This window comes from Trachurus trachurus (assembly GCF_905171665.1).
Source record: "Trachurus trachurus genome assembly, chromosome: 2".
NCBI classification, from domain to species: Eukaryota; Metazoa; Chordata; class Actinopteri; order Carangiformes; family Carangidae; genus Trachurus; species Trachurus trachurus.
In genome coordinates, this window is record NC_139914.1 from 4,177,574 (window position 1) to 4,201,350 (window position 23,777).

Here is a 23,777-nt window from a genome sequence, read left to right on the forward strand (position 1 = left end):
AGTGAGCTACAGCGCTCGATTACAATTTAATTACAGTTTAAGATCTTTTTTTGTATGTGAAAAAGGCATTAATCTGGCTATTATAACCCTCTTTCTCTTTCTGTCTCTCTGTGTTTGTCTGCAGATGACATCCTGCAGAGGGAGGATGGTCCTCTGTGTGCAGCAGAAATTGGCTCTGAGCTCCAGAAACAGTTTGCCATCCTGCCAGGTTGGTTTAAACAACTCTCTCTCTCTCCTGCACGTCATGCCTGTACTACTCATTGCTGCACCACTTCAAATACAACATAATAGTAATTATAAAATCAAATTTGATATATGCCGTGCATTTAAAATAACAACAACAACAATAAAGAATATCTCTCTCTCTCTCTGGCGTCTACAACTGCAGGAAAACATTTGCTTTTTTCATAAGTAAAGTGCAAGAAGCTTAACAAATGGAATCACATGGAACAATGTAACACGGTTAAATTATTGTGTTAGGGGTAAAGTGGTGAACTTCAGCATGAACCAGTGACGCAGAGAGATGCTGGTTCGTTTCCAAATAGGCAGTGTCATTTAGATTAGACTGAATCTGAGACGTTGGTGCAGGAATACGTTCAAGGAAACTAAAAGCAGATTTTTTTTTCTCTATCCCTAAAGCTTTGTAGATATTTTAAGGAAACTCTTTGTTTCAGTAATTTTTTGTGTCTCTTTTTTTGTCGCTTCTTTGACAGGAGGAAATGTTGAAATACATGCAACGTACAGGTTCCAGAAATAGCTCCGACAGACTTCCAAGTGGCCTCATGTGAAAGAATAGGGAACAGGGAGGGAGGAATATGTTAGTCACAAAGTATAATTGAGGCATGTTGGAGGCCCTGCCCTCTGGTTTGGAGCTCTGAAAGCGCTCACTTCATTAACCTTTAGCCATTTGTTTCATATCTTTAATTTAATTCCTTTCAGACACAGCAAAAGTCTTTTTTTGATGCCTGACGTGATCTTTTTTTTTGTTTCGTTTTATTTTTTTTTAAATGCAACCTGAGGGATTTTCATGTGTTTTCTCATCTCTACTTGTTGTTATACATTTTGCACTCGAGCCATATTTTTATTACCTATAATTTTGTCATGGTCAAGACAAAAATAACCAGCAGCCACAGCCCAGCACACACACACACACACCACCACCACCATCATCACATGGTACCTGCCCAAACAAGATCCAAACACATCACTAAAGAGGTGGTTTTACATTATTATTACGTACATTTGATAAATATAATAATATATAAATAATAATATAATTCAAGTATAGAAGAGAGAGAGAGAGTCCTGCTCCGAGGCCGGAAAAGTTTCACATTCCCTGACCCAGATACACACACACACGAACACACTTAAATACACATGCACAAACCCCCTACTTGCACACAAACATGAATCAAACGGGAGACGCACACACACACGCACACTTTAGGGCCCCTGCGTTGGGTTACCATGACGATAATGCCTGTCCGGTGACGACATGTGAATAATTTATCTCCGTGATGATGTGCTTTGCAACTTGACCCGGCAATGAAAGCGAGAGGAGGAGGCCCAGAGTGTGTGTGCATGTGTGTGTGTGTGTGTGTGCATGAGCCCCTTTTGATTTTAAAGGAGGTTTTGGAGCCGAGGTCGTTCGTCTAAATTTGTAAAACACACATCTTAAAGTTAACGCATTAATTTTGGCGATTAATTTTAAACATTTAACGTCGTTTTGTTAACTTCCCGTGGCGGCTGAGGAGAGAAACTGTGTTCAAAGTTTAAAGAAAGCTGTTCAATTAGTCTTTGAATTGAAATATACCTTCTTTGTGTTTATTCTACATGAATTTGATGATTTAACATAAATAAATATTCGTTATAAGCTTCAGTCTTAAGTGGACAAATTCAATTAATTCACTGATTAATGCGATTTATTACAGAAAAATGTGCGATTAATTAGTTAATTTTTTCTTAATTGATTGACAGCCCTAGTATAAACCAGTTTTCCAATTATGGAGTTTAGAAAAAGTTTTACATTTTGATCGGGTGAGGAAATATTAAATCTATGAAATAATAGAATTAAAAAAAGCAGAGTCACATCCTCCCCCGTGTTGACTCACTTTAGAAATTAAAATTACAGATACAAATATAGACCACGGCTTTAATCAGATTCACTTGCTTGACTGTTATTCACTGTTGTATGTGTCATGTGTCTCTCTGTAGTTTCCATCTAAATAAATCGACAGGAAATGGTCCGACACGTCGACTGTGATGCCACTTTGACCTTTTTTTTCATGTGATCTGCAGGGGGCCGCGGGATGGACGGCAATCCCATCATCGTCTTCCCAGAATTCCCAGCTTTCAGCGAGCTGGAGGAGGAGGAGGTCCAGAACGTCCTCAGCTACCTCACCAGCGTCCCCAGGTAAACACACACACAGACACACACACACACACACACACACACACACACACACCAACCAGTGGCCAGACAGATTGGAGGCGTAATACCACATGACGCCAGCAGATGTCAGCACAACACCAAAGCTTCCACAAGAAAGGAGCCACAAAGGACGAAAAGGGATGAAAAAATGCTATTTTGCAAAAAAAATAATAAAAGAAACAACAGTAGGGTGCATGGAAAAAACATCAGGGACTTAAAACTATTAAATGTGGTTGTTATCATTATTTTTAAAAAATAAAATAAACATAAACCGCCACAATAAGCCGAGCTCTCTCACTGATGATCGCTCTTGGGTGTGTCCTGGGATTTAAACGCAGACAGCAGAGTTTGTTTTTGCTAATTGAATTCAAATTAAATTAAAATACACACCTCTTTTTCTTTTATCTGTCTCTTTTCCCTCCTCCCTCTCTTTCTTTCACCTTTCCTTTACTACTGAGTGCTGCACACACACACACATATATACACTCCAGCATGCACACAGATAATTAGATGTGTATGGATATGCACAGATACCTAAATATATGTGTGTGTGCGTGTTTCATGGCGGTCTCTCTCTGTATTTTTTTTTTTTTTTTTTTTTTCACTGCTCATCACCTTTCATACACCCCCAGCCCCCCCTCCTCCCCCCCCCCCTTTCTCTCCACCAGCCGTTTGCACCCGGCTGCCGATCGGCTGCTGCACTCTGAGCTCTGATTGGCTGCAGGGGGGTGGAACGGCAAGATGCAGAGCTGGGCTTTAATTGGCTGAGGGCAGGTGGGAGTGGGAGTGGGAGGGAGGGAGGAGGAGGCGGGTGGTGGTGGAGGAGCAGAGAGAGAAGCAGGAGCAGCAGCAGGAGGAGGAGGAGGAGGAGGAGGAGGGAGATGCTCTTTAAGGATGTGAACGGTCACCTCTCTCCGTCTGCAAACAGATGATTGTGGATTTGTGCAGGAACCGACACCGACGACAACGGGAGAATGAAAGAATGAGGATTATTTCTGGATAACTGTGGAATTTTTTTAAGGGTTTTTGTCTTTTTGCCTTTTTTTCCCCGACCTGGATGGATTAGCAGCAGATTTTTTTTTTTTTTACCGATTTCCAACCGGCTGCCGCTGCTGCTGCTGCTGCTGCTGCTGCGTTCATGTGGTTTGAATATTTCGCCCACTAGAGAGATGGACTGAGGATTTTGCGGTCGCAGCGTTCACAGGGTAGTGTGTTAGTGTGTGTGTGTTTTATCAACATGTATGTGTGTGTGTGTGTGTGTGTGTGTATGTGTGTGTGATGAAGAAAAACTGGCTAATAATGGCACCCAGATGGACCCGCTCAGCAGTATTCATATGTTGGCCACAGAGTGTGTGTGTGTGTTGTGTGTGTGTGTGTGTGTGTGTGTGTGTGTGTGTGTGTGTGTGTGTGTGTGTGTGTGTGTGTGTGTGTGTGTGTATGTGTGTGTGTGGTGTTTAAATCTTCATCCTTTTTGCTCGTGTGTTCAGATGCATGTCAGTTTTTGCTGCATTCTCACACACACACACATTAGTTTAATGAGGATGCTACATATGGAATGAGTGGCAAGGTTTTCACATACACATTTTAATGCAGAGCCAAGGTTGCCATGGTAATCACAAGGGTCTCTCATAATCACCACTGATGACAAATGATGACTACAGCCACACAGGCTGTTAGCGCCGACGTTTGAACCGCTTCCTGCACCAAATATTATTGTTTCATGTCAATATATTTTTTTAAATATATATTTTTATTTATGTGTGATGACGAGTTGAGGGATCTACATCTAATCCAAAGAGAAAGACAACACAGCAGCTGCAAACGCTGCAGGAGAGAGAAGTGATCTCTGGGAAATGTAGTTCCACTTTTTTTTTTTTAATGCACTTCTAAAGGGATACTTCACCCAAAATCGACAATTCGCCAATCATCTACTCACCGTCATGCCAAGGAAGGGTTTGGAGAACTTCATCGTCATCAATCAAAACGCTTTAGGAGTTCCAGGGGGGGTCCGGCTGGAAACGGGTTTTCATATAATGGCGGCGGATAGAGTTCACTTGTGATTCGTCCAAAACACACATGATGAAACATCCAGATACCTCCATACTGCTCGTCTGTACTGACCCAAGTGTCCTGAAGCCGCCACATGGAAAAGTTGTTGGGAAAAACTTAATGTGATCTCTGTTTTTATCCTGGTTGTAGCAGTAGCTCCCAGTGGCTGCACGAGATTTGCTGCGAGATATTCTTCTGTGTTTACATCAAACATCCAATGGTTTACAACGACCAACGTACATCTTGCAGCAAATCTCTTTTTCCAACAACTTTTTCATGCCCTGGCTTCAGGACACATGGGTCAGTACAGACGAGCAGTATGGAGGTATCTGGATGTTTCATAAAGCGTTTTGATGACTCTGAAAGTTCTCCAAACCCCTCCTTGGCATGACGGGGAGTAGATGATTGGTGAATTATCGATTTTGGGGCGAAGTATCCCTTTAAATCCAGATAATAGTGGTTTCCCCGATGCAATAATAACAGTGTGTGTGTCTCTCTCCTGCAGTGTTGCAGCATCAGGAGTGGGTTTCATCCTGGTCATCGACAGACGACTGGACCGATGGGCCGCCGTCAGGGCTACCCTGCTCCGCATCGCAGTAAGAGCCCGCGTGTGTGTCTGTGTGTGCGTGTGTGTGTGTGGATCAGTTTGTTTGTTTTGCATCATCTGCTGATGAAGAACCTCTGCTGCTGACAAATGGCTTTTTTGGTGTGTGTGTGTTACTCTACATGTGATAGCGCCTGTTTAAACATGGGTCTGTGGATCTAGTTGCTGGTGTCAGCTGTGTGTGTGTGTGTATAATTTGGTTTGTCACTACTTAGAGTAATGGATGTTTGTTAGTTTGTGTGTAGTAGTCGTAGTTCAGACCTCTATTCCTCAGCTGTGTGCAGTGAGGACATGTATTTGGCGATTAGACGACTGTACAGTATTTTTTCTTTCTGGGTCTTGGAACGAGGCAGCAGGACGGGAGTTAAAAATAGCACATTATGCAGGAGTGGGTGGTGGAAGTCTCACAACATGTGAACGTAGCGTGTCGCGCAATGACAAACAGTCCTGTTGCAGAGAAATACAAAGTCCAAGCGGTGTGAGCTTTGCATCAGCATGACATTAGCCCAGTAGCCTACTTCTAGTACGGTATACAACTTGGTAACTCGTCTTAAAGATGATAAACTGAGGAAGAGGTAGAGGAGTGAGGAACAGAAACAGGAAGAGATGATAAAGAAGGCAACGTTATCTGATATTTGTTTTCAAAAGTTTTCATGATTATTTATCGGCCTAAAAATGACAGTGTCCTGTTGCACTTTGGTTTTCCATGACTTCATTCATCAGATATTCAGGGTTCCTACACATTTGAAATTTCAAAATTCCCTAATTTCCAGACTTCTCCTTTTAATAAATTCAAATAATTTGTGACATTTGAGTAAAAAGATGTGTATCATGCAAAATAAAATATGCAAGCAATCATTTGTTTTCATTATTCTGAATTTGTATTCCATTATGTCACCAAATAAACCCAAATAACTTAACTTATAACACATAAGACCAAACTCAGATAAGCATTAAGATAAATATATTTCCATACAATAGTTTCTATTTTCCATACTTTTCCATACTTGTGTAGGAACCCTGGACATTTGGCGTTCTCTCCTATAAAAGCATTAGTTTTTTTTGCACTGGCTTCCTCCTCCTCCTCCTCCTCCGCTTGTGAATCATGATGAACCCGGCTCTGCCAACATGTGGCCAAAGCTTCACCACAGCTGTTGATAAGATGCTCGTCCCCGTGTTACACCGTTAAGCGTGTTTAATATATGCAGATGTATGCTAATGTATGCTAATTGGACACTGATTACAATGACGCCTAATGGTTTTTCCATGGTATTTCTAAGAAACTAGCCCCACTGTGGCAATAATTTAACCTGAGCAAGCACAAACATCTGCACGCTCGCACACAAGACGCTGCCTCCACAGTCACAATGAACCATCCGGGGTCTGTTATCTTTCACCAGTGCACCTGCTTAGTCCATGTCCTTGAAGGGGACGTTGATGGACTGTGGGGTTTTACTGATAACGGGGAGCCGAGGGAGCCGGTGCCTCTCTGATTTAATTGGTGTTGGGTTCATGCGAGTAAGTGAGTGTGAGCGAAAACAAGCAAAGATACACAAAAATGTAGTTAAACAATGGTAAATAATGGATGGAGAGTCTCTTTTCACACTTAGCTTAGCATAATGAATGGAAACAAGGGGAAACCGGTAGCCTGGCTTTGTCCAAATGTATAAAAATCCACTAAAGGCGCAGAAAATAATTGTTTCAATCTCGATGCAGTTATGTCACATAATAGATTTTCAAATTCAAATAATCCATTCAAGTTTAATGATGTTGTTCGCATACAGAGACAGTGATTTATTCTATTTTAAAGCACAATGCCAAGATTTGTTTGAAATTTGTTTGAAATTAACAAGTGCACCTTGAAGTGGGGCTCGGCCTTTTCTTTTTTTTTGTGTGTGTGTGTGTTCAGACTCCAATGAATCTGCTGTATTGTGGAAATGCATTTAATTTTATGTAGATAAAAAGTTATCATATACTGTATATCTAACTATTCACGGTATGTTAATTAATGAAAAAGCTGCGTGTGTGATGCACCGAAACACATCGTGAGGCTTCGTATAATCGAATCGAACCGAATCGTGTGGCCAGTGAAGATGCACACCATTGAAATCCACCCTCTAAGTGTTTTAAATATTTTTTTTACTTAATTAAGCTTTAAAGTTACAAGTGAATTTCAGTATTAATTTCAGTATCTATTAGCTCAGGTAGTAAATATGAAGCGCTTCCCTTAATATATTCTTTTGTTTTTACCTTCACTGTCAATTACAAGACAAAAAACAGAGGAAAGATACTGTAAAAAGAAGATTCTCCACTCCTCCCTACCTCTTCTGCTGATCACATCACTCTTCCTCTTCCTCCTCTTCCTCCTCCTCTTGGTCCTTCCATCGTCTGCTCCTCTTTTGTGTCTCGTCTCTCTCTCTCTCTGCCCCCGTGCAGTCGTCCTCTGGCTCAGTTTCCATGCTGCACTCTGAAAAAGTGACAGAAACCACATGGGGAAATAGTGTAATATGTGTTTTTGTTTCCTCACATTTTAATTCCAGTCTGAAATCACAGTGAATACAAAGCAGACAAGAGTTAAGATAACTGGGGGGAACAAGAGTGGAACAGTGTGTGCATCCACAGACGCTGTCTCTCTGTGTAAAACAGCTGATTCAGGTGAGGGAAGCCTCTCAAATCCAGACTTAACTTATCAAAGATGGCTTCCTATTTTGTCTGTGACAAGCCTCTTATATTTTCATGAAGTTCACAAAGACACGCCGGGTGTTACAGCGTCAAATCCTTTTCATGTTTCATGTAAGGGAAGAGCTGAATACATAAAGGCAGAGAGCGTGGATTATAACTTAACCTGGAGGCATGAAGAGCAGGTGGCGAGAGGGGGAGTGTCTCCGTCGCTCTCCTTTCCCTTTCGGTCGCCTCACTCACTTCAATCCCCCGCGGCACCGTCAGTGTCCTTGTGCAACGCCTCGCTTTGTCCACCCGGCCAATGGCACGCAGTCTTACTGGAGAAACGAAGGTCGTTCATCTTCCCGTGAGATGTTCAAGTCTGTTCAAGGTCGCCCGCTGCCATTTGTTGGCTCCGCGCCTGAGAGAGAGAGAGGGAAAAAAAGAAAAGAAATGCAGTGGACAGCATTGTGATGTAAAGCCATGGGATGCATTCACACGACGGCCATGTTTGTTGCTTGTGTACAGTGGCGTTAAAACCAAAACAAGGTTGAACTCTGACCATGAGCAGACAGCCACCATGAAACAAGCAACAAATGCTGCACACATAACATACTGCGGCTTCTCTGCACTAATAAAATGAATGACATTAAGCCCTTTAGATGATGTGTTTACAGTGCTTCCCCACAAATTTAATTGCTGCATTCTTTTGAATTTATGGACTTGAAAAACGAAAGCAACAGTTTCTTTTTCTGTTTGCTCCAAAATCTCGCTGTGGATCCATCGCTTTAAAAATTCAGAATTTAACCAGGGTAAACCAAGCGAATCCACTCAGATCACGATGGGACACCTTCGTCTCATCTTTTGTGATTTAGGGTCATAAATATGCAGTCAGTCGAGCATGCTGCAGGAACGTTGCTGCAGAGGCGACAACACAGACGGCTCTGTCACCTGGTGCAATAAAAAAAAAAAGGCTTGATTTTTGAATTTGTTTTGTGCAAATGATTTTTTTAGCAGCTGAAAAAAAAAATCAGACTCTGTTGAGATGCAAAACCTCATCTCTTTGTCATAATTGGGACACTTTGTAGTTTGTGCATGTGATTTAATATGGTGGCTATCCAGCTCCCATGAGGACAATGCGGATGTCATTAGAGGACAAGACTGGAGTACCTTTCTCCTCCCTCCGTCCTCGAATATAAATCAGCCTGGTCAACAGAAAATGATATTCTAATCCTTATCATTTATTAATGCCTGCTTTTTCATCTCTGAAGTGTGTGTGTGTGTGTGTGTGTGTGTGTGCACACAGGAGCATCTGTCAGGGGGATGTACCAAGCAGCATGTGTATTGTCATGTTAATGCAAGGCTAGAAATTAAAGCAAGACCTCTCAGTGTTTATTGAATGTAATGGGTTCCAATTACACGTGTATAGTTTGTATGAAGATGATAATGATGATGATGATTTTTTTTTTTTTTACTGTTTTTATTGCATCTTTATTCTTTTCTTACAGTTTAATAACATGTGCACATGCAACTTGCTTTAATTAGAGCAGTGAAGCAGGAATACGCTGTAAAGTGTGGAGTCGTATTTAAAATAGGGAGGAAGCAGGGGCAGAATAAAAACGGTGCAGTTTTCAACAACCCGGCTGTTTTTCATCAGAATCACAGCAGGAACATGCTGAACATGAGTGTGTCTGTGTGTGTGTGTGTGTGTGTGTGTGTGTGTGTGTGTGTGTGTGTGTGTGTGTGTGTGTGTGTGTGTGTGTGTGTGTGTGTGTGTGTGTGTGTGTGTGTGTGTGTGTGTCTGTGTGTGTGTGTGTCTGTGTGTGTGTGTGTGTGTGTGTGTGTGTCTGTGCCGAAAATACATGATTGAAAGGGCAAAGCGGAGCTGCAGCACCGTCGATACTTTTAGCGCACTCCTCCTCGCAGACGGGCATCAGCCACTCTGCTTCTCTAATGCTCTCTCTCTTAATTTGCACACACACACACACACACACACGCACACACACACACACACACGCAGTCTCTCTGTAACATTGCTCCTTCTCATTTCATCATGCTCTCACTCTCTCTCTCACTCTCTCTCCCTCTCCGTCCTCTTTCTCCATCTCTCCCCATGTGTTATCCAGGGAGAATGGTGGTTTCCATGGCAACTTCATGCAGGCATTTCATGACTATGATGTATGCGTGTGTGTGTCGGTGAGAGTGCAGGTCTCCTTGTAAGACTACATTACAGCCATGTCCATTATTCTATCATGGATGGATGTTTTTTTTTTATTTTATGGGATGTTCCCTGTGATTGTGATGAATTTTAGCAGCATGGTAATGCATGAAGTCGTTGGTTGACACCATTTTGTATTGTGGACACCGGTTTCTCTGTTGTTTTCCTCACACACAGGCAGATATTTGTTGATATTTATATATTTAAAATGTAATTAGGTATCGTAAAACGTCCCTAAAATCCAACACACCTCTTTTACAGTGTAATATAATTAGGTCAGGCTTTCACTGTAATCGCTGGTGAACTGGTTGTCAGCATGAGCAGCATTAGCATCAGCATGGCTCAGTAGACACAGTTACCACTCAGAAGATCCAGGAAACAGCCACACGCTCTAAACCAAGAGGATAAAAAAATTTATAAAAAATAAAATAAAAATCTCTGCCCTCGTTTTCTTCAAACGTCTCAAATGTTTTCACTCTTTTCCATCATGTCTCTACTCAGACTTTATTTATGGCTCCGCTGAAGATTTCATGAGCTTGTCACACACATCTCCAAGCTTGCCTCTGGCCTCCACGAGTGTGTGTGTGTGTGTGTGTGTGTGTGCATGTCACCCTGCATCGATTTATGATGCCTAACAGGGTGGAGCAATTCACCCGGGGTTTTAGCCGACGCCATGACCAATATAGGCTTTCAGATGAGTGGTCTCCTGGGCTGTTTGTCTGTGTAAAAGGCAATTCCACGCTTTTAAACCGTTAGCGGGGAGGTGGATAAACAAAAACCCACGGCACGGGACGACTAATAAAATCACCTTGCAGTCACAGCTCTTTAGATGGAAAGCACAGCCGGGGGAATGAAAGAAAGATATACTGTAGTGCAATGAAATCTCGAAAAATGAAATCCTAGAAAAGGACGGTTCAGGATTTCAGCAGAGCGACGCTGGTCACACAGACTCAGGCTTTAGGAGGTGCAGCATTAAAAAGGAACTATGCGAGATTTTTACCTTAATTAAACAGCTTTGGAGTAATTGTGATGGTTAACTGACTTGTTCCAGGGAGAATGGAGGCTCTCTGCCTTCCACCTAGCGTCTCTTGGCCGAAAACCATCCTAGCTCTCGTCTCTGCGGCGCCCTATAACCCGTAATCTCTTGTTTATGACAGATAAGACTACACAAATACATATCCCATTCCAATATCCCATCGTATGCTCAAAGTGTTGAGAACAGAACCTTTAAAGAGGAACTATGTAAGTCTGGTCGCTTTTCCGCTGTTTTGCTAACCCTCATCCCGGCCATGTGCATTTGTTTACAACGAAGCCGGTGGATAACATTATTTAACATACACCCTGTTACAATGTGTATATGGAAGGCAGAGAGCCTCCATTCTCCCTGAAACAAGTTACAAGCCATTTATTAAAGCATCACAATTACGCCAAAGCTGTTAAATTAAGGTAAAAATATAGCAGAGTTAAGCTACAAATCCTGCATACCTCCTCTTTAAAACCGCAACATATGAATTCAAGACAAAAAGTTTACTGTGAACTATTTATACTCAAAAGATGCTCATAATGTATGTACGAGGCGCAGCTCTCAACATGCTTCCTGTCTTCTGAGTTGAACTTTGGCTCCAGCGATTTGAGTGTGTAATGGATGTGAAGTGTTATTTGTCAGTTTGGTTGGTTCGTTGTATGTGTAAATATGTCTATCACTATTTCCACACCTGATTTCCTGCCTCCACCTGGTGACCTGGTGTTCTCCTCTCCTCTTCTCTCCTCCTCAGGGCTCGTTTCCAGGGAACTTGCACTTGGTTCTGGTTTTGCGTCCCACTACTTTGTTCCAGCGGACTCTGTCAGACTTCCTGTTCAAGTACAACAGGGATGAGTTCAAAATGAAGGTGCCAGTATGACCTGTACTCTGCATGTGTTTGCATGTGTCCATATACTAAGTCTCATCCTACATAATGCATGTGTTCCTGTGAGACTCACTGAATTCATTATTTATAACATTGTAAGTCACTGTAGAGCTTTTAATAGCCCAGACTGACAACAAACTAGAATCATATATAATATAAAATCCATATATTCACTTCATATAATGTCAATATAACTGTTTTTTGTTCATCAGGTGGTGATGCTGAGTTCGGTGACGGAGCTTCATGCTTATATCGACCCAGGACAACTGACCACAGAGCTGGGAGGCACACAGGAGTACTGCCATGACAGCTGGATCTCACACCGCACTGTATGTATAGCACATATACACTTTTATTTTGAAATGTCTGTGAAAGTGAATGAAAGAGTGAAGAAAAAGAGCTAAACTCTGTGTTTTAGTTACAGCTACCATTACTTTAGTTTGTACCCTTCATCCCCCGTCCCATTCATGCTTTGGAGAAGTGTTCTTTTCGACAATGGTACCTTATTTTGTACATTTAATCAGTTTGTTTCCATGTTTATTCCTCTCTCATTCTTTAAAGATGCACAGTCTATGGCTCTAATTTATGAAATAATCTCTTAAATGCTTAGAAATTATATATAGGATAGGATTATAGGATAGGTGCTGTATTTACCCATAAATCCCACCACACACAGGCAATCGAGGCCTTCGCGCTCATGGTGAAGACCACGGCTCAGACTCTGCAGGCGTTCGGCACGGAGCTGGCGGAGACGGAGTTGCCCAACGACGCCGAGGCCACCATCAACCTGCTGCACACGCACTCACTGAAGAAGGATAACATGAAGGTGAGAGACGCTTTTCTGTCCTTTTCCATACACATGTGACCCGACCCGGCGGACACGCGTGTTGTTTACCTCCATATGATCTGTCCGACTTCACAGGAGGACCTACAGGTGGCGCTGTCTCAGGGTGGACGGCTGTTGGACTGCATCAACGAGCCTCTGCAGACGGACCCTGAATACAACATGACCCACGATGAGCTGGACAATCTAGCTACCGTACAGAGGTATAGATACATACACAGTAGGGCTGGGAATCTTTTACTATCTCACGATTAGATTCGATTCAGATTTTTGGGGCTACGATTCAATTCAAAATCGATTTTTGATTCAAAACGATTTGATTCCTAATGATTTCTGCTTCAGTCTGTCGGTGTACAAAGGATCCTCATGATCTACTCCAGTCTGCTTTGCAAGACAGAATGACTAAAGTGTCTTTTTCACATTGATTGAGTTTTAAACATTTATCCATGCTTAGATGGAATTGTTGAAACTGTTGCATAAAAGCAATATCACAAGTGATATGTTTGTGTTAATATAAGTCTTAAATAGTTATATCTTCCGACAGCAATCACTTACATAGAGTGTTTGGACCGAAACACGGGTCTCCCAGTCCCTCTGCTCTGCTCTGAGCCGAGGAGAAAACATTTATCGTATCCTACAGTTTTTATCCAATGAGGAGAGAGAACGGCATGCAGGGCTGTGTGTGCAGCCAAGGGACGCCGTGAATGTGGTGACGTAGGGACGAGGACTGTTATGGTGCGTTCAAGGCAGCCCGTAACTCGTGTTTTTCCGACCTGTGAAGTCATACCAGTTCAATCTGGTACGAGTTCACGGGTCGGAAGTTACGAGTGGCCGTTATAGTGACTTTCACAGGTAAAACAGGTCGGAAAAACACGAGTGGGTTGCCTGGAACGCTACAAAATCGTAAGTTGTGACTTGAAGCTGTAATTTACGGTTTCAAAAGCCTGCCTGGAACGCAGCATTAGCCAAAACGACCGGATCACTTACTTCTGCTTTAAGTAACAACATTAAAAGTGCCTCTTTATTAAAAAAAATAATAGTGCAGTTAAACATTCTGCCTTTTAAATTTTAAGGACATGGAGGCCGACAGCCGATTTTGGAACATTTTATATTGATTCTGAATCGTATTAAATGAGAATTGCGATTCTTATGTGAATCGATTTTTTGGCACACCCCTAATAAACAGATGGATAAAGAAGAGGTTGTCCTTGAGCGCATCATTGAATCTTCCCTCCTTCCTTCCTTCCTTCCTTCCTTCCTTCCTCTCAGGCTCCTGGGTCAGCTCGATGAGACAGAGACGGCGTTCGACGACTTCTGGGAGCGTCACCGCACGAAGCTGGAGCAGTGTTTGCAGCTGCGACATTTTGAAAACCACTTCCGTGAAGTGAGTCGAGGGACATTAGTTGCTCAGCTCCGCTTCACAACGAGGACTGAAGGATGAAGGTTAACTTTGTGTGTGCATGTTTTTTTTTCTAGGTGCGTGCCCAGCTTGATGTGACATCGGAGAGGCTGTCGGGTTTCTCTGAGGTCAGCGTTAGCCCCGCCCACGCCGAGCACGTCCTCAGAGAGCTCAGCAGCCATGAGGACAAGGCCTGTGTAAGACACAAACACACACACACACACAGCCCTGATTCATCCTGGAGCTCACGTGGCACCAAACACACACACTTTCACCTTTAGCTGCATCCTTGAAGCCATATGGCTAATGACATAATCAATGTTATGTGCTGCCCCTCCCCCACGCAGAGACATGAATGGACGCTGATGTTAGAGAGTGGAGGTTGACTGATTTATATAATGTAGCTGTCCCACTCCGTCCAGCATTAACTAATGAACCCTCTACAACACAGGTTGATTGATTGATCGATGCTGCCAACCTGCGAATCCTGCATATGAAAGGAATAGTTCAACATTTTGGCAAATTGGCCCGTTGCCATAATCCCTATAGTCAATAGCAGTAGGTTCGTTACCTTTAATTGTCGCTGCAAGCTGTTCATCAAATACACAATCCAACAACTCCAAAACGCTCTGGTGGACAAGTTGCGACCTGCACATTCACCACGCTATGAGATAATAACAGAACGTTACCAGACAGAGTTGTTTTAGAGGGAAATACAGAGACTGCTTGATGAAAAACTGTCCCTGAAGGCAACACACATCAGCGGTTTTGCATGAATTTACCTCTAAAACAACTCTGTCTGGTAACGTTCTGTTATTATCTCATAGCGTGGTGAAAGTGCAGGTCGCAACTTGTCCACCAGAGCGTTGTGGAGTTGTTGGATTGTGTATTTGATGAGTTTGATGAGGGAAACCAAGAAATCCCATGAGCCTCCGTAGCGTAGCTCTGAGCAGCTCACGGCTCTACTCCGCCGTTCTAAAAATAGCTTGCACCGACTGACAATTAAGGGTAGCGAACCTACTTCTAAAACTATAGGGATTACGGCGATCTGCCAAAATGCTGAACTATCCCTTTGACAACAGACATCTGTGATGTGTTTCAACAGGATGTGCTAGACCGTGCCTTGTCCCTGGCCTGTGAAGGCGACATGCTGATTGAAAACTCACACTACGCCGAGGACTCCATCAGGCCGAAGTGCAGCGAGCTGAGAGTCGTGTGCGAGGAGATCAGCTCCGTTCTGAGGAGCAAGAAGAGCCTCCTGCTCAGGGCGATGGAGCTGCACCACGCTCTGGAGAAGGTAGGAGTTAGTGAGCATGCGTCCAGTCCTCTTTCACTAGAAACAATCAGAATATGAATCAACCAATGAAAAAAAAAAACAACCTTTCCCTCCCAGGCGTCGCGGTGGTGCGAGGACGGCATCTTCCTGTTGGCCAGCCAGCCCGTGGACCGCTGTCAGTCTCAGGACGGAGCCGAAGCAGCTCTGCAGGAACTGGAGCGATACCTGGACACGGCGGCGCTGCACACCCTCACCGACCGCGGCGCCATCTGCTGCCAGTACGAGACGGTGCTCACCACTCAGCTCAGGGTGAGTAGAAGGTCGCTTCTATAACACACACACACACACACGTGTTTTGAGTATAATAAGCGTGGACGTATAAGCTGCAGTACAGTGAGTCTCTGCTTGTGTTTGGTCTCCATCAGGACCAGGTGGAGAGAGTTTTCCAGAAGCAGAGCTCCGTCCAGGAGATGTTCGAGAAGAGACGCATCAGCTTGAAGAAACTCGCCGCCAAACAGACCCGACCGGTCCAGCCGGTGGCTCCGAGACCTGAAGTGAAGTCTCCACAGTCGTCCCCCAGTAAGCCTGGATTGGTGGATTAAAAGAGATATAAAGAAATAGCATAGTTAGTGACAGAAGGGAATGAATGCACTGTTTTTACCCCTCAGATCAACAGAGGAAAGAGAGGAGATACTCGGCAGATAACGCCATCTGCAAGAAGGTAAATGCTTGAAAGAATGAATTCTGCTTGTTTGGTTTTATCTTAAAAAGAGATAAGAGACGTTAAGTACATGTCAAATATGTCCAGGTGGAGTCTCCGGTTCATAACGGCGGCACCAGACACGCTTCTCTCTCAGAAGAAGAAGAAAACCTGGCAGTGCTTCGACGGTAAGAGGGTTAAAGATCTTCCTAGGAGTCATAAGGTGTATTTCCATTACCCCTGGAAATGCGTAAAAGCCATAGACTGTAAAAAGAATGGACGTAGCGTCCGTGACGTCACCCATTGGTTTTGGGGAGTCTGTTTTGTGCCGCTACTACGGGGGTTTGAACCGCGCCATGTTGGATTCTACTTGCCATATTTGGAGCGGTGCGGCCGTTGGCTGGCCGAGGACCCGCCCACTGGCCTCGTAGCAGCGGTCGCCGGACCTGTCACTCAACGGTTCTGCGCCCTAATTGGCCAGAACTTTAACCCTAATAATAGTAAAACTGTAGAGTTTAAAAAAAATTCACCCCCCTCAGAGTGTGTGCGGGGGTAGAAACTATCGATTGAGACCAAAAAAATAAAATGTACCAGGCTGTAAATATGTTTTTTTAAGCTGTAAAATCGGCTATTTTAACATGGGGCTCGATTGGAGTTGCTCCCTTCTGGAGCCAGCCCCCAGCGACAGCCGGGGGGATTGCAGCTTTTTGAACGCGGAAGTGAGCTTCACTTCTCAGACCGACAACTGCCCCCTTGGTAAAAGCCAAATATCGCAATTAAAAGCTGGTAATGGAAACACTTTTTTCACATTTACACGTCACTCCAGGTCTGATCAGATATGATCCTGTTTTTGAGTAGGCTTTAACTTTTTTTTTTACGCTAATTTCCAACAATTTTATTTAAATGAACCTCCTTTGCACCGGTTCTACTTTAAATCTACTGTCAGCTATTAAATGCTTTCTTTTTCTAGTTTTTTTTCTGTTTCCCTTCACTCTCCCTCTCTCTCCCGTCTGTTTTGAGTCGACCCGTCCCGTGTACCGTTTTCACAGGTTATTAATGTTATAAAACTTTGGCGTGTGAGGTCCAATCATTCAACCCAGTCTGATAACTCCTTTTGTTCCAGTCGCGAGACTAGACTTTACGAGAATTGCGGCTCATTCGCAAAACACTTTTAAATGGAAAGACCTGCAAATAGCAATTGTACTTTTTCGAAATTTTAGAAATATCGCTTTTATTTTGCTATAGTCAGTTAATAGTGATGATTTTAACAGTATAAGGGTCTCATTGTAGAGTTAATACGCTGTACTTTGATGAACTGAATGCTTAGTTTATATTTGGCTTGTGTGTGTTTTCCAGTCATGTGATGAACGAGCTGCTGGAGACAGAGAGAGCGTATGTGGAGGAGCTGCTGTGTGTGCTGGAGGTGAGTCTGGTCACCACATCTGTACAGTAACTCACCACATGTGCATTTCCCTCCAAGACTAAAGGTTGTGTTGTGTGTGTGTGATGTTCAACTCTAACTCCAGGGCTATGCGGCAGAGATGGACAACCCCGCCATGGCCCACCTCATCCCCAGCACCCTGGTCAGCAAGAAGGACGTCCTGTTTGGAAACATGTCGGAAATCCACCAGTTTCACAAGAGGTTTGGCTCCGGTCGTCGCTGTTCGTCATCGTCGTCACGTGTTCTGGTTGTTGTGTTTTCAATTATATAAATATCTGCATATTGTCTGTCTCCAGGACGTTTCTAAAGGAGCTGGAAGCGTACACCGACTGCCCAGAACTGGTGGGCCGCTGCTTTTTAGAACGGGTAAGCAGACAATCTACGTACTATACATTACCTCATTGTTGTAGTGACAATTTCCTTTTGATAATCCTGCCCGCTCTTATTCTCTGTGTGCTGTAGATGAAGGACCTGCAGATCTACGAGGCTTACTGCCAGAACAAACCTCGCTCTGAGAGCTTGTGGAGACAGTGCTCCGACTGTGCCTTCTTCCAGGTCGGTGGCCACCTTTCTCCTGCCACCTCAACTCTAGAATAACAATAATAATATTTACATTAATATTAACAACATCTGCTCTGTGCCTCAGGAGTGCCAGAAGAAGCTGGAACATAAACTTGGTTTGGACTCCTACCTCCTTAAACCTGTCCAGAGAATCACCAAGTACCAGCTACTGCTAAAGGTAAGGTGACCTCACCTCACCTGAGCCTCTCTCTATCTACAGATGTGTGTGTTTTAAAGTCAGACAGGGAACTCTTCCTACAATCTATTTGGGCGATATTGCACCACATTTACTGGTGCGAGACAAATATCTTTTAAAAATATTATTAAGAAAGCTGTAACCCCAAAATGGTCACAAAAAGGCCACGCCTCCAACAGAGACAGACTGGATTGATATTGTGACTAATATTCAAAATATGGAGAAGATTACCTTTTCGCTAAGTCTACGGATGGATAAGTATTTGCAATACTGGGAAAAGCGGATTGTGTTTGTGACCGCACGCAATGCTGGGGACAAAACATTGTTTTCTCCACTTGTCCTATGTTTGCAGGAGTTGTTGAAGTACAGTAGAGGCTGCGATGGCTGTGGTGACCTACAGGAAGCCCTCTCCTCGATCCTGGGCATCCTGAAAGCTGTTAACGACTCAATGCACCTCATCGCCATCACAGGTTACGAGGTCAGAGGCATTACATGCACATTCATATTAAAAAAACTATCAAATCAAAGCCTTGTTTACATCCCAAACTTTAAATCCCCTCCTCTCAGGGGAACTTGTCAGAGCTGGGTCGTCTGCTGATGCAAGGCTCCTTCAGCGTGTGGACGGAGCATAAAAAAGGTCACGCCAAGGTCAAAGACCTGGCCCGGTTCAAGCCGATGCAGAGGCACCTGTTCCTGCACGAGAAGGCCCTGCTCTTCTGCAAGAGGAGAGAGGAGAACGGCGAGGGCTACGAGAAGGCTCCGTCGTACAGCTTCAAACACTCGCTCAGTGTAAGATCACGTTCTCCAGAATTGAAAAGTTGAGACAGAAAGTTTAAAGATGCTTCACCTCATCATCTCTCTCACTGTCTTTCCCTCTCAGATGAGCGCCGTGGGAATCACAGAGAACGCCAAAGGAGACAACAAGAAGTTTGAGATCTGGTGCAACTCCAGAGAAGAGGTTTTTATAGTCCAGGTGAAGTCCCCGATTCCCACGATACGGATCATTACAGACTAGAAACCTCATCTCTGCTTATTGTTGATGATAATTGTCTCTTTATGTCTGATCCAGGCTCCGACACCTGAGATTAAAACGGCGTGGGTGAATGAGATCCGAAAAGTCCTGACCCAACAGCTCAAAGCCTGCAGGGGTAAATGCACACACTAACACACGCAAAGTAACCAAAAATAGTTCTCCCCTTGTTCTCTTCATTTCACTTTCCTCATCAACACTTGGACACGCCCATTCCAGATTATCCTTTGATGATTAATTATATTTCTATTTTGATTTGATTTTTTTTTTACTTTTAAATGTAGTAGAGTAAAAGTAAAAGTCCTAAACTATGGTCTGTTTCAGATGCCAGCCAGCAGAAGAGCCTGGACTCCGCCTCCGTGAGTCCCACCAGCAACAACAACTCCTCCGTCTCTCTCAGGTCTGCATCCACAACACGCCTGGCTGTGTTCGACCTTTATCTACCGGTACTGCACGCTAATGTTTCCTTCTTCTCGTCTTGTCCAGTCCTTTCCGTAGCAGTGGTCAAAAGAGCCAGAAAAAGCAAGATGAGAAGAAGGCGGAGCCGGGCCCGACCCCCGACACCAACTCCTCCTCCTCCTCCTCGCCCAAACACAAAGGTGAGAGTTTAAACTAAACGCAGTGGAGAGTTTAACCTCTAGTTCCTCTTCACTGATCTGACTCCTCTCTTCTTCTTCATCACCTCCATCTTCACGGGACCCTCCGTCCGTGACCGTCCGTCTCTCTGCCTCCTTTATCTACCTTTCTCTTTTTTTTCATGATGACCTGACTCCTCTTTCAAACCATTTCACACCATCGCTTCCAGATGAACCCGTGACCAGCCCGACCACTGACAGATCATCAGTGGCTAAAAAGCGCTTTACTTTGCAGGGCTTCAGCAATCTCAAGAGTCCAAAAGGTAACCACAGCAACATAGGATGAGTTTAAAACAGTTTAGCCAATTAATTTCTTCACTTTTTAATGAATTATTAGTTAAATATTATGAATTAGACTATTTTTGGGTAAGAAATTACTATAAAAGCAGCATATTTATGTATATTTGCATTGAATTCAAATGTTTTTTTAATGAATTTCGATCAAGTGAAGAAACTAGCTGATTAGTTTCTTCACTTTTTAATGAATCATGTGTTAAAAATATAAATTATAAGTTAAAATATTATGAATTAATAACAATTTTTGGTAAGAAATTACTTTTAAAGCAGCATATTTATGTATATTTGCATTGAATTCAAATGTTTTTTATACATTTTAATCAAGTTTTGTCTTAACAACCAGAACAGTTACTATCATAATTAACTAAATTCTGCTGTGTTGTACTGTATCCAGTAATATTCAGCTTTTCCAGTGAAGTGAACCACTGGTTTCTAGATTTTATTTTGGAGAAATGCTGCCGCCTGGTGGCTCAACACTTGAACTGTCATTGTCTCAAGGCATTAAAAAGAAAATCCTGCGGTCAACATGCACCACACTGGTTTAGACACTGAATTACACTGTGAAATTTCTGCTTCTTTCTCTCCTCCTCACTCTTCTCCCTCTCTTTCTTCACGTCTTTTCCCCTCCCGTCCGTGTGGCCAGGCTCGGCCCTGAGCCCCGAACACGGCGGCTCCAAACGCCACTTGGTCAAGAGCGACCCCACGCCGTTTGGGTTCAAAGGTATTGTAGCGGTCCCCGGTCAATCATTATGGTTTTTGCTTTACAAGTATGAGACGTCTGTAGATTTTGTTGGTTTAATAGCGTTCCATCGTTAACATCCATCCATACCGTAAGAGCTGTTATGAACACAAAATATACACAAATAAATATCTATAGAATCACACAAATACAACACAATCACAATCACTACAAAGTCAGAAGAGTAAATAAAAGATACCTTGTTGCCATTTTGACGGGGCGCTCAAAAATATTTACATTAATATGCAAAGTACACTCCTTATTTCCTTTTCGTGTCTCTGCTCCGTTTACCGTTAGCCTACTGTACCTCCGTAGTTATGACAACTATCTGAACATTCGAAATTACAAAATAGAATTATGGTGATAGCCTACTACTAATGATAATATTATTAAACAATTATGAATTATAAATAAAACCATATGTTTACATGTCTTTTACACTCCCACCAAATTATAAGTGTTTTATACAATATGCAAAACATAAAACACTATTAATTTTTACGAGGAATTACTTAAGAATAAATAGTAAATACATTAACACAACAGATTTGTTTGTTTTGTTTTTGCTCACTTAAGAGGCCTCTAATAGTAGAACTAATTTATGAGCTGGACGTTCTACCATGGATACTTTGTTTACGCTTTTGCCTCTTCTGTTTAGATGTCTATCTCCTAGACATATCTTGACTTTTCTTACAAGTCCATCATCATCTCTCACTGTCTCTGAGACTCGTCCAAGTCTCCAGTCTGATCTTGGAAGCTGTTCCTCTGTATCCATTACAATGTCTCCCACTTGAAGATTCCTCCTGGGTGCATGCCATCTTTGCCTGAGCATGATGTTGTGTAGATATTCCTTTTTCCACCGGCTCCAAAACTGTTCTGCTAAATATTGTACTTGTCTCCATCTTTTTCGTCCGTACAAGTCTTCTCTGATGAACTTGCCTGGGGGAGGGGGTGTAGTGACAGCTTTCATGTTGATTAGATGGTTTGGAGTGAGTGGTTCTAAACTGTTTGGATCGTTCAGGTTATCTGTTGTAAGAGGACGGCTGTTTACAATTGCAGAAGCTTCATATAATAGAGTTCTTAAGGAGGCATCATTGAGTCTTCCAGGTGAGAGAGAGAGTGTGGAGTTTAGCACATTTTTTACAGTTCTGATCTGTCGTTCCCACACTCCACCTGCGTGACTTGCATGAGGCGTATTGAACAGAAAGTCACACTGTTTTTCTGCAAGAAAGGTTGCCAGTCTCTCAACATCCAGTTCTTGTAGAGCTGCTTTCAGTTCATTTTTGGCTCCTACAAAATTAGTGCCTTGATCACATTTAATTTGTCTCACTGAGCCTCGCAGTGCCACAAAACAACGCAGTCCGTTAATAAAAGTATCAGTTGACAAATCATCTATCATTTCAACATGGATAGCACGTGAGCTGAAGCATGTGAAGAGCAAGCCATATCTTTTTTGTTCTTTTCGACCTTGTTTAGTCAGGAGAGGGCCAAAACAGTCCATTCCGCAGTATGTGAAAGGGGGAGAGGATTCCATCCGTTCTGTTGGGAGATCACTCATTTTTTGCCCTACTGCATGTCCTCTTAGTCTCCGACATGTTACACACTGACGAATGTAGGAAGTAACTGCTTGACTTAAACCTGGGATCCAATAGCCACTGGCCCGGATTTCATTGATGGTGAAGCCTTTGCCCTGGTGTTTAACCTTTTCATGACAGTGTGCAATTATCAGTTGTGTGACATGATGCTGCCTGGGGATGACTGTTGGGTGCTTTTCTGAGCTGGGGAGGGATGAGCAGCGCAGTCTTCCTCCCACCTTGAGCACAGCATCTCTGTCCAAGAAGAGATCAAGGGGATGTAACTTGTTATTCCTTGGTAACAGATTTCCATTTCTTAATGTCTTTATTTCTTCCGTGTATGCTTGTTTTTGTAAGTCTTTGATGATCACAAGTTCTGCATTCTCTCGTTCACTGACTGTAGAGTGAGTGTTTGATTTGTCTTTCAGGAGTCTGCGTTTGAGACGAGCCACAGCACTGACAGCTTTAGACCAGGATGAGAATTTCACGAGGCGGTCAGACAGACTCACTTCTGCAGTAGTCTTTGTTAAGAATGTTTGAACCTTTTTAACTTCTGGGTCTCCTATTGGAAGATCCAGAATTACCTTTGCTGGAGGATGTATTTCCTTTTCCCACAGGAACCTTGGACCTGTGAACCACTCAGATGACAGCAATTCCTCCACTGTTGTTCCTCTGGACGCATGGTCTGCAGGGTTTTCTTTGGTGGAAATGTACAACCACTGCTGGGGTGCTGTGCTGTTGCGGATCTTTTGCACTCTATTTGCGACAAAGGTGTGGAACCGTCTTGCTTCATTGTGTATGTATCCAAGGGTAACTTTTGAGTCTGTCCAAAAGAATTCATCTGTAGTGTCATGAGCTAGCTCTTCTTTAAGCATATTACTCACTGTGACTGAGACCGTTGCTGCTGTGAGCTCTAACCTTGGAATAGTGGAGACCTTTGTGGGGGAGACGCGGGCTTTTCCCATGATGAAGGCACAGTGAACATCTCCATCCTCATTTATCAGTCTCAGATAGGAACATTGTCCATACCCAGTGGTGCTTGCATCTGAGAAATGATGCAGTTCTCTTTTCTCCACCTTTCCAAAGTTAGTAGGTACATAGCATCTGGCTATCTGTACTTTCTCCAGATTGATGAGATCTCTTTTCCAGTGCTCCCACCGTGGTTTCAGACCTTCAGGCAGAGGATCGTCCCAGCTGGTACCCTGACGGCACATT

General features: G+C 43.2%; 2 protein-coding genes across 2 annotated transcripts in view; one reads left to right on the forward strand and one right to left on the reverse strand.

The window, feature by feature from the left end:
* LOC310997897 (uncharacterized protein) overlaps positions 1–7,532 on the reverse strand; it is a gene marked incomplete at its 3' end in the record, with an annotated part of 29,865 nt that extends 22,333 nt beyond the window's left edge. Inside the window, exon 1 of the mRNA XM_083987728.1 lies at positions 7,407–7,532. The remainder of the gene's footprint in view (positions 1–7,406) is intronic.
* mcf2la (mcf.2 cell line derived transforming sequence-like a) overlaps positions 1–23,777 on the forward strand; it is a 45,327-nt gene that overhangs the window by 11,288 nt on the left and 10,262 nt on the right. Inside the window, exons 2-26 of the mRNA XM_083989836.1 lie at positions 125–208; positions 2,299–2,413; positions 4,986–5,076; positions 11,739–11,852; positions 12,083–12,199; positions 12,547–12,696; positions 12,793–12,917; positions 13,984–14,098; positions 14,191–14,310; positions 15,219–15,410; positions 15,507–15,698; positions 15,815–15,968; positions 16,058–16,110; positions 16,198–16,277; positions 17,446–17,512; positions 17,616–17,731; positions 17,827–17,896; positions 17,993–18,085; positions 18,177–18,269; positions 18,640–18,765; positions 18,855–19,076; positions 19,168–19,260; positions 19,357–19,435; positions 19,642–19,717; positions 19,804–19,916. Of these exons, the coding sequence (XP_083845962.1) occupies positions 125–208; positions 2,299–2,413; positions 4,986–5,076; positions 11,739–11,852; positions 12,083–12,199; positions 12,547–12,696; positions 12,793–12,917; positions 13,984–14,098; positions 14,191–14,310; positions 15,219–15,410; positions 15,507–15,698; positions 15,815–15,968; positions 16,058–16,110; positions 16,198–16,277; positions 17,446–17,512; positions 17,616–17,731; positions 17,827–17,896; positions 17,993–18,085; positions 18,177–18,269; positions 18,640–18,765; positions 18,855–19,076; positions 19,168–19,260; positions 19,357–19,435; positions 19,642–19,717; positions 19,804–19,916 (2,850 nt within the window). The remainder of the gene's footprint in view (positions 1–124; positions 209–2,298; positions 2,414–4,985; positions 5,077–11,738; positions 11,853–12,082; positions 12,200–12,546; positions 12,697–12,792; positions 12,918–13,983; positions 14,099–14,190; positions 14,311–15,218; positions 15,411–15,506; positions 15,699–15,814; positions 15,969–16,057; positions 16,111–16,197; positions 16,278–17,445; positions 17,513–17,615; positions 17,732–17,826; positions 17,897–17,992; positions 18,086–18,176; positions 18,270–18,639; positions 18,766–18,854; positions 19,077–19,167; positions 19,261–19,356; positions 19,436–19,641; positions 19,718–19,803; positions 19,917–23,777) is intronic.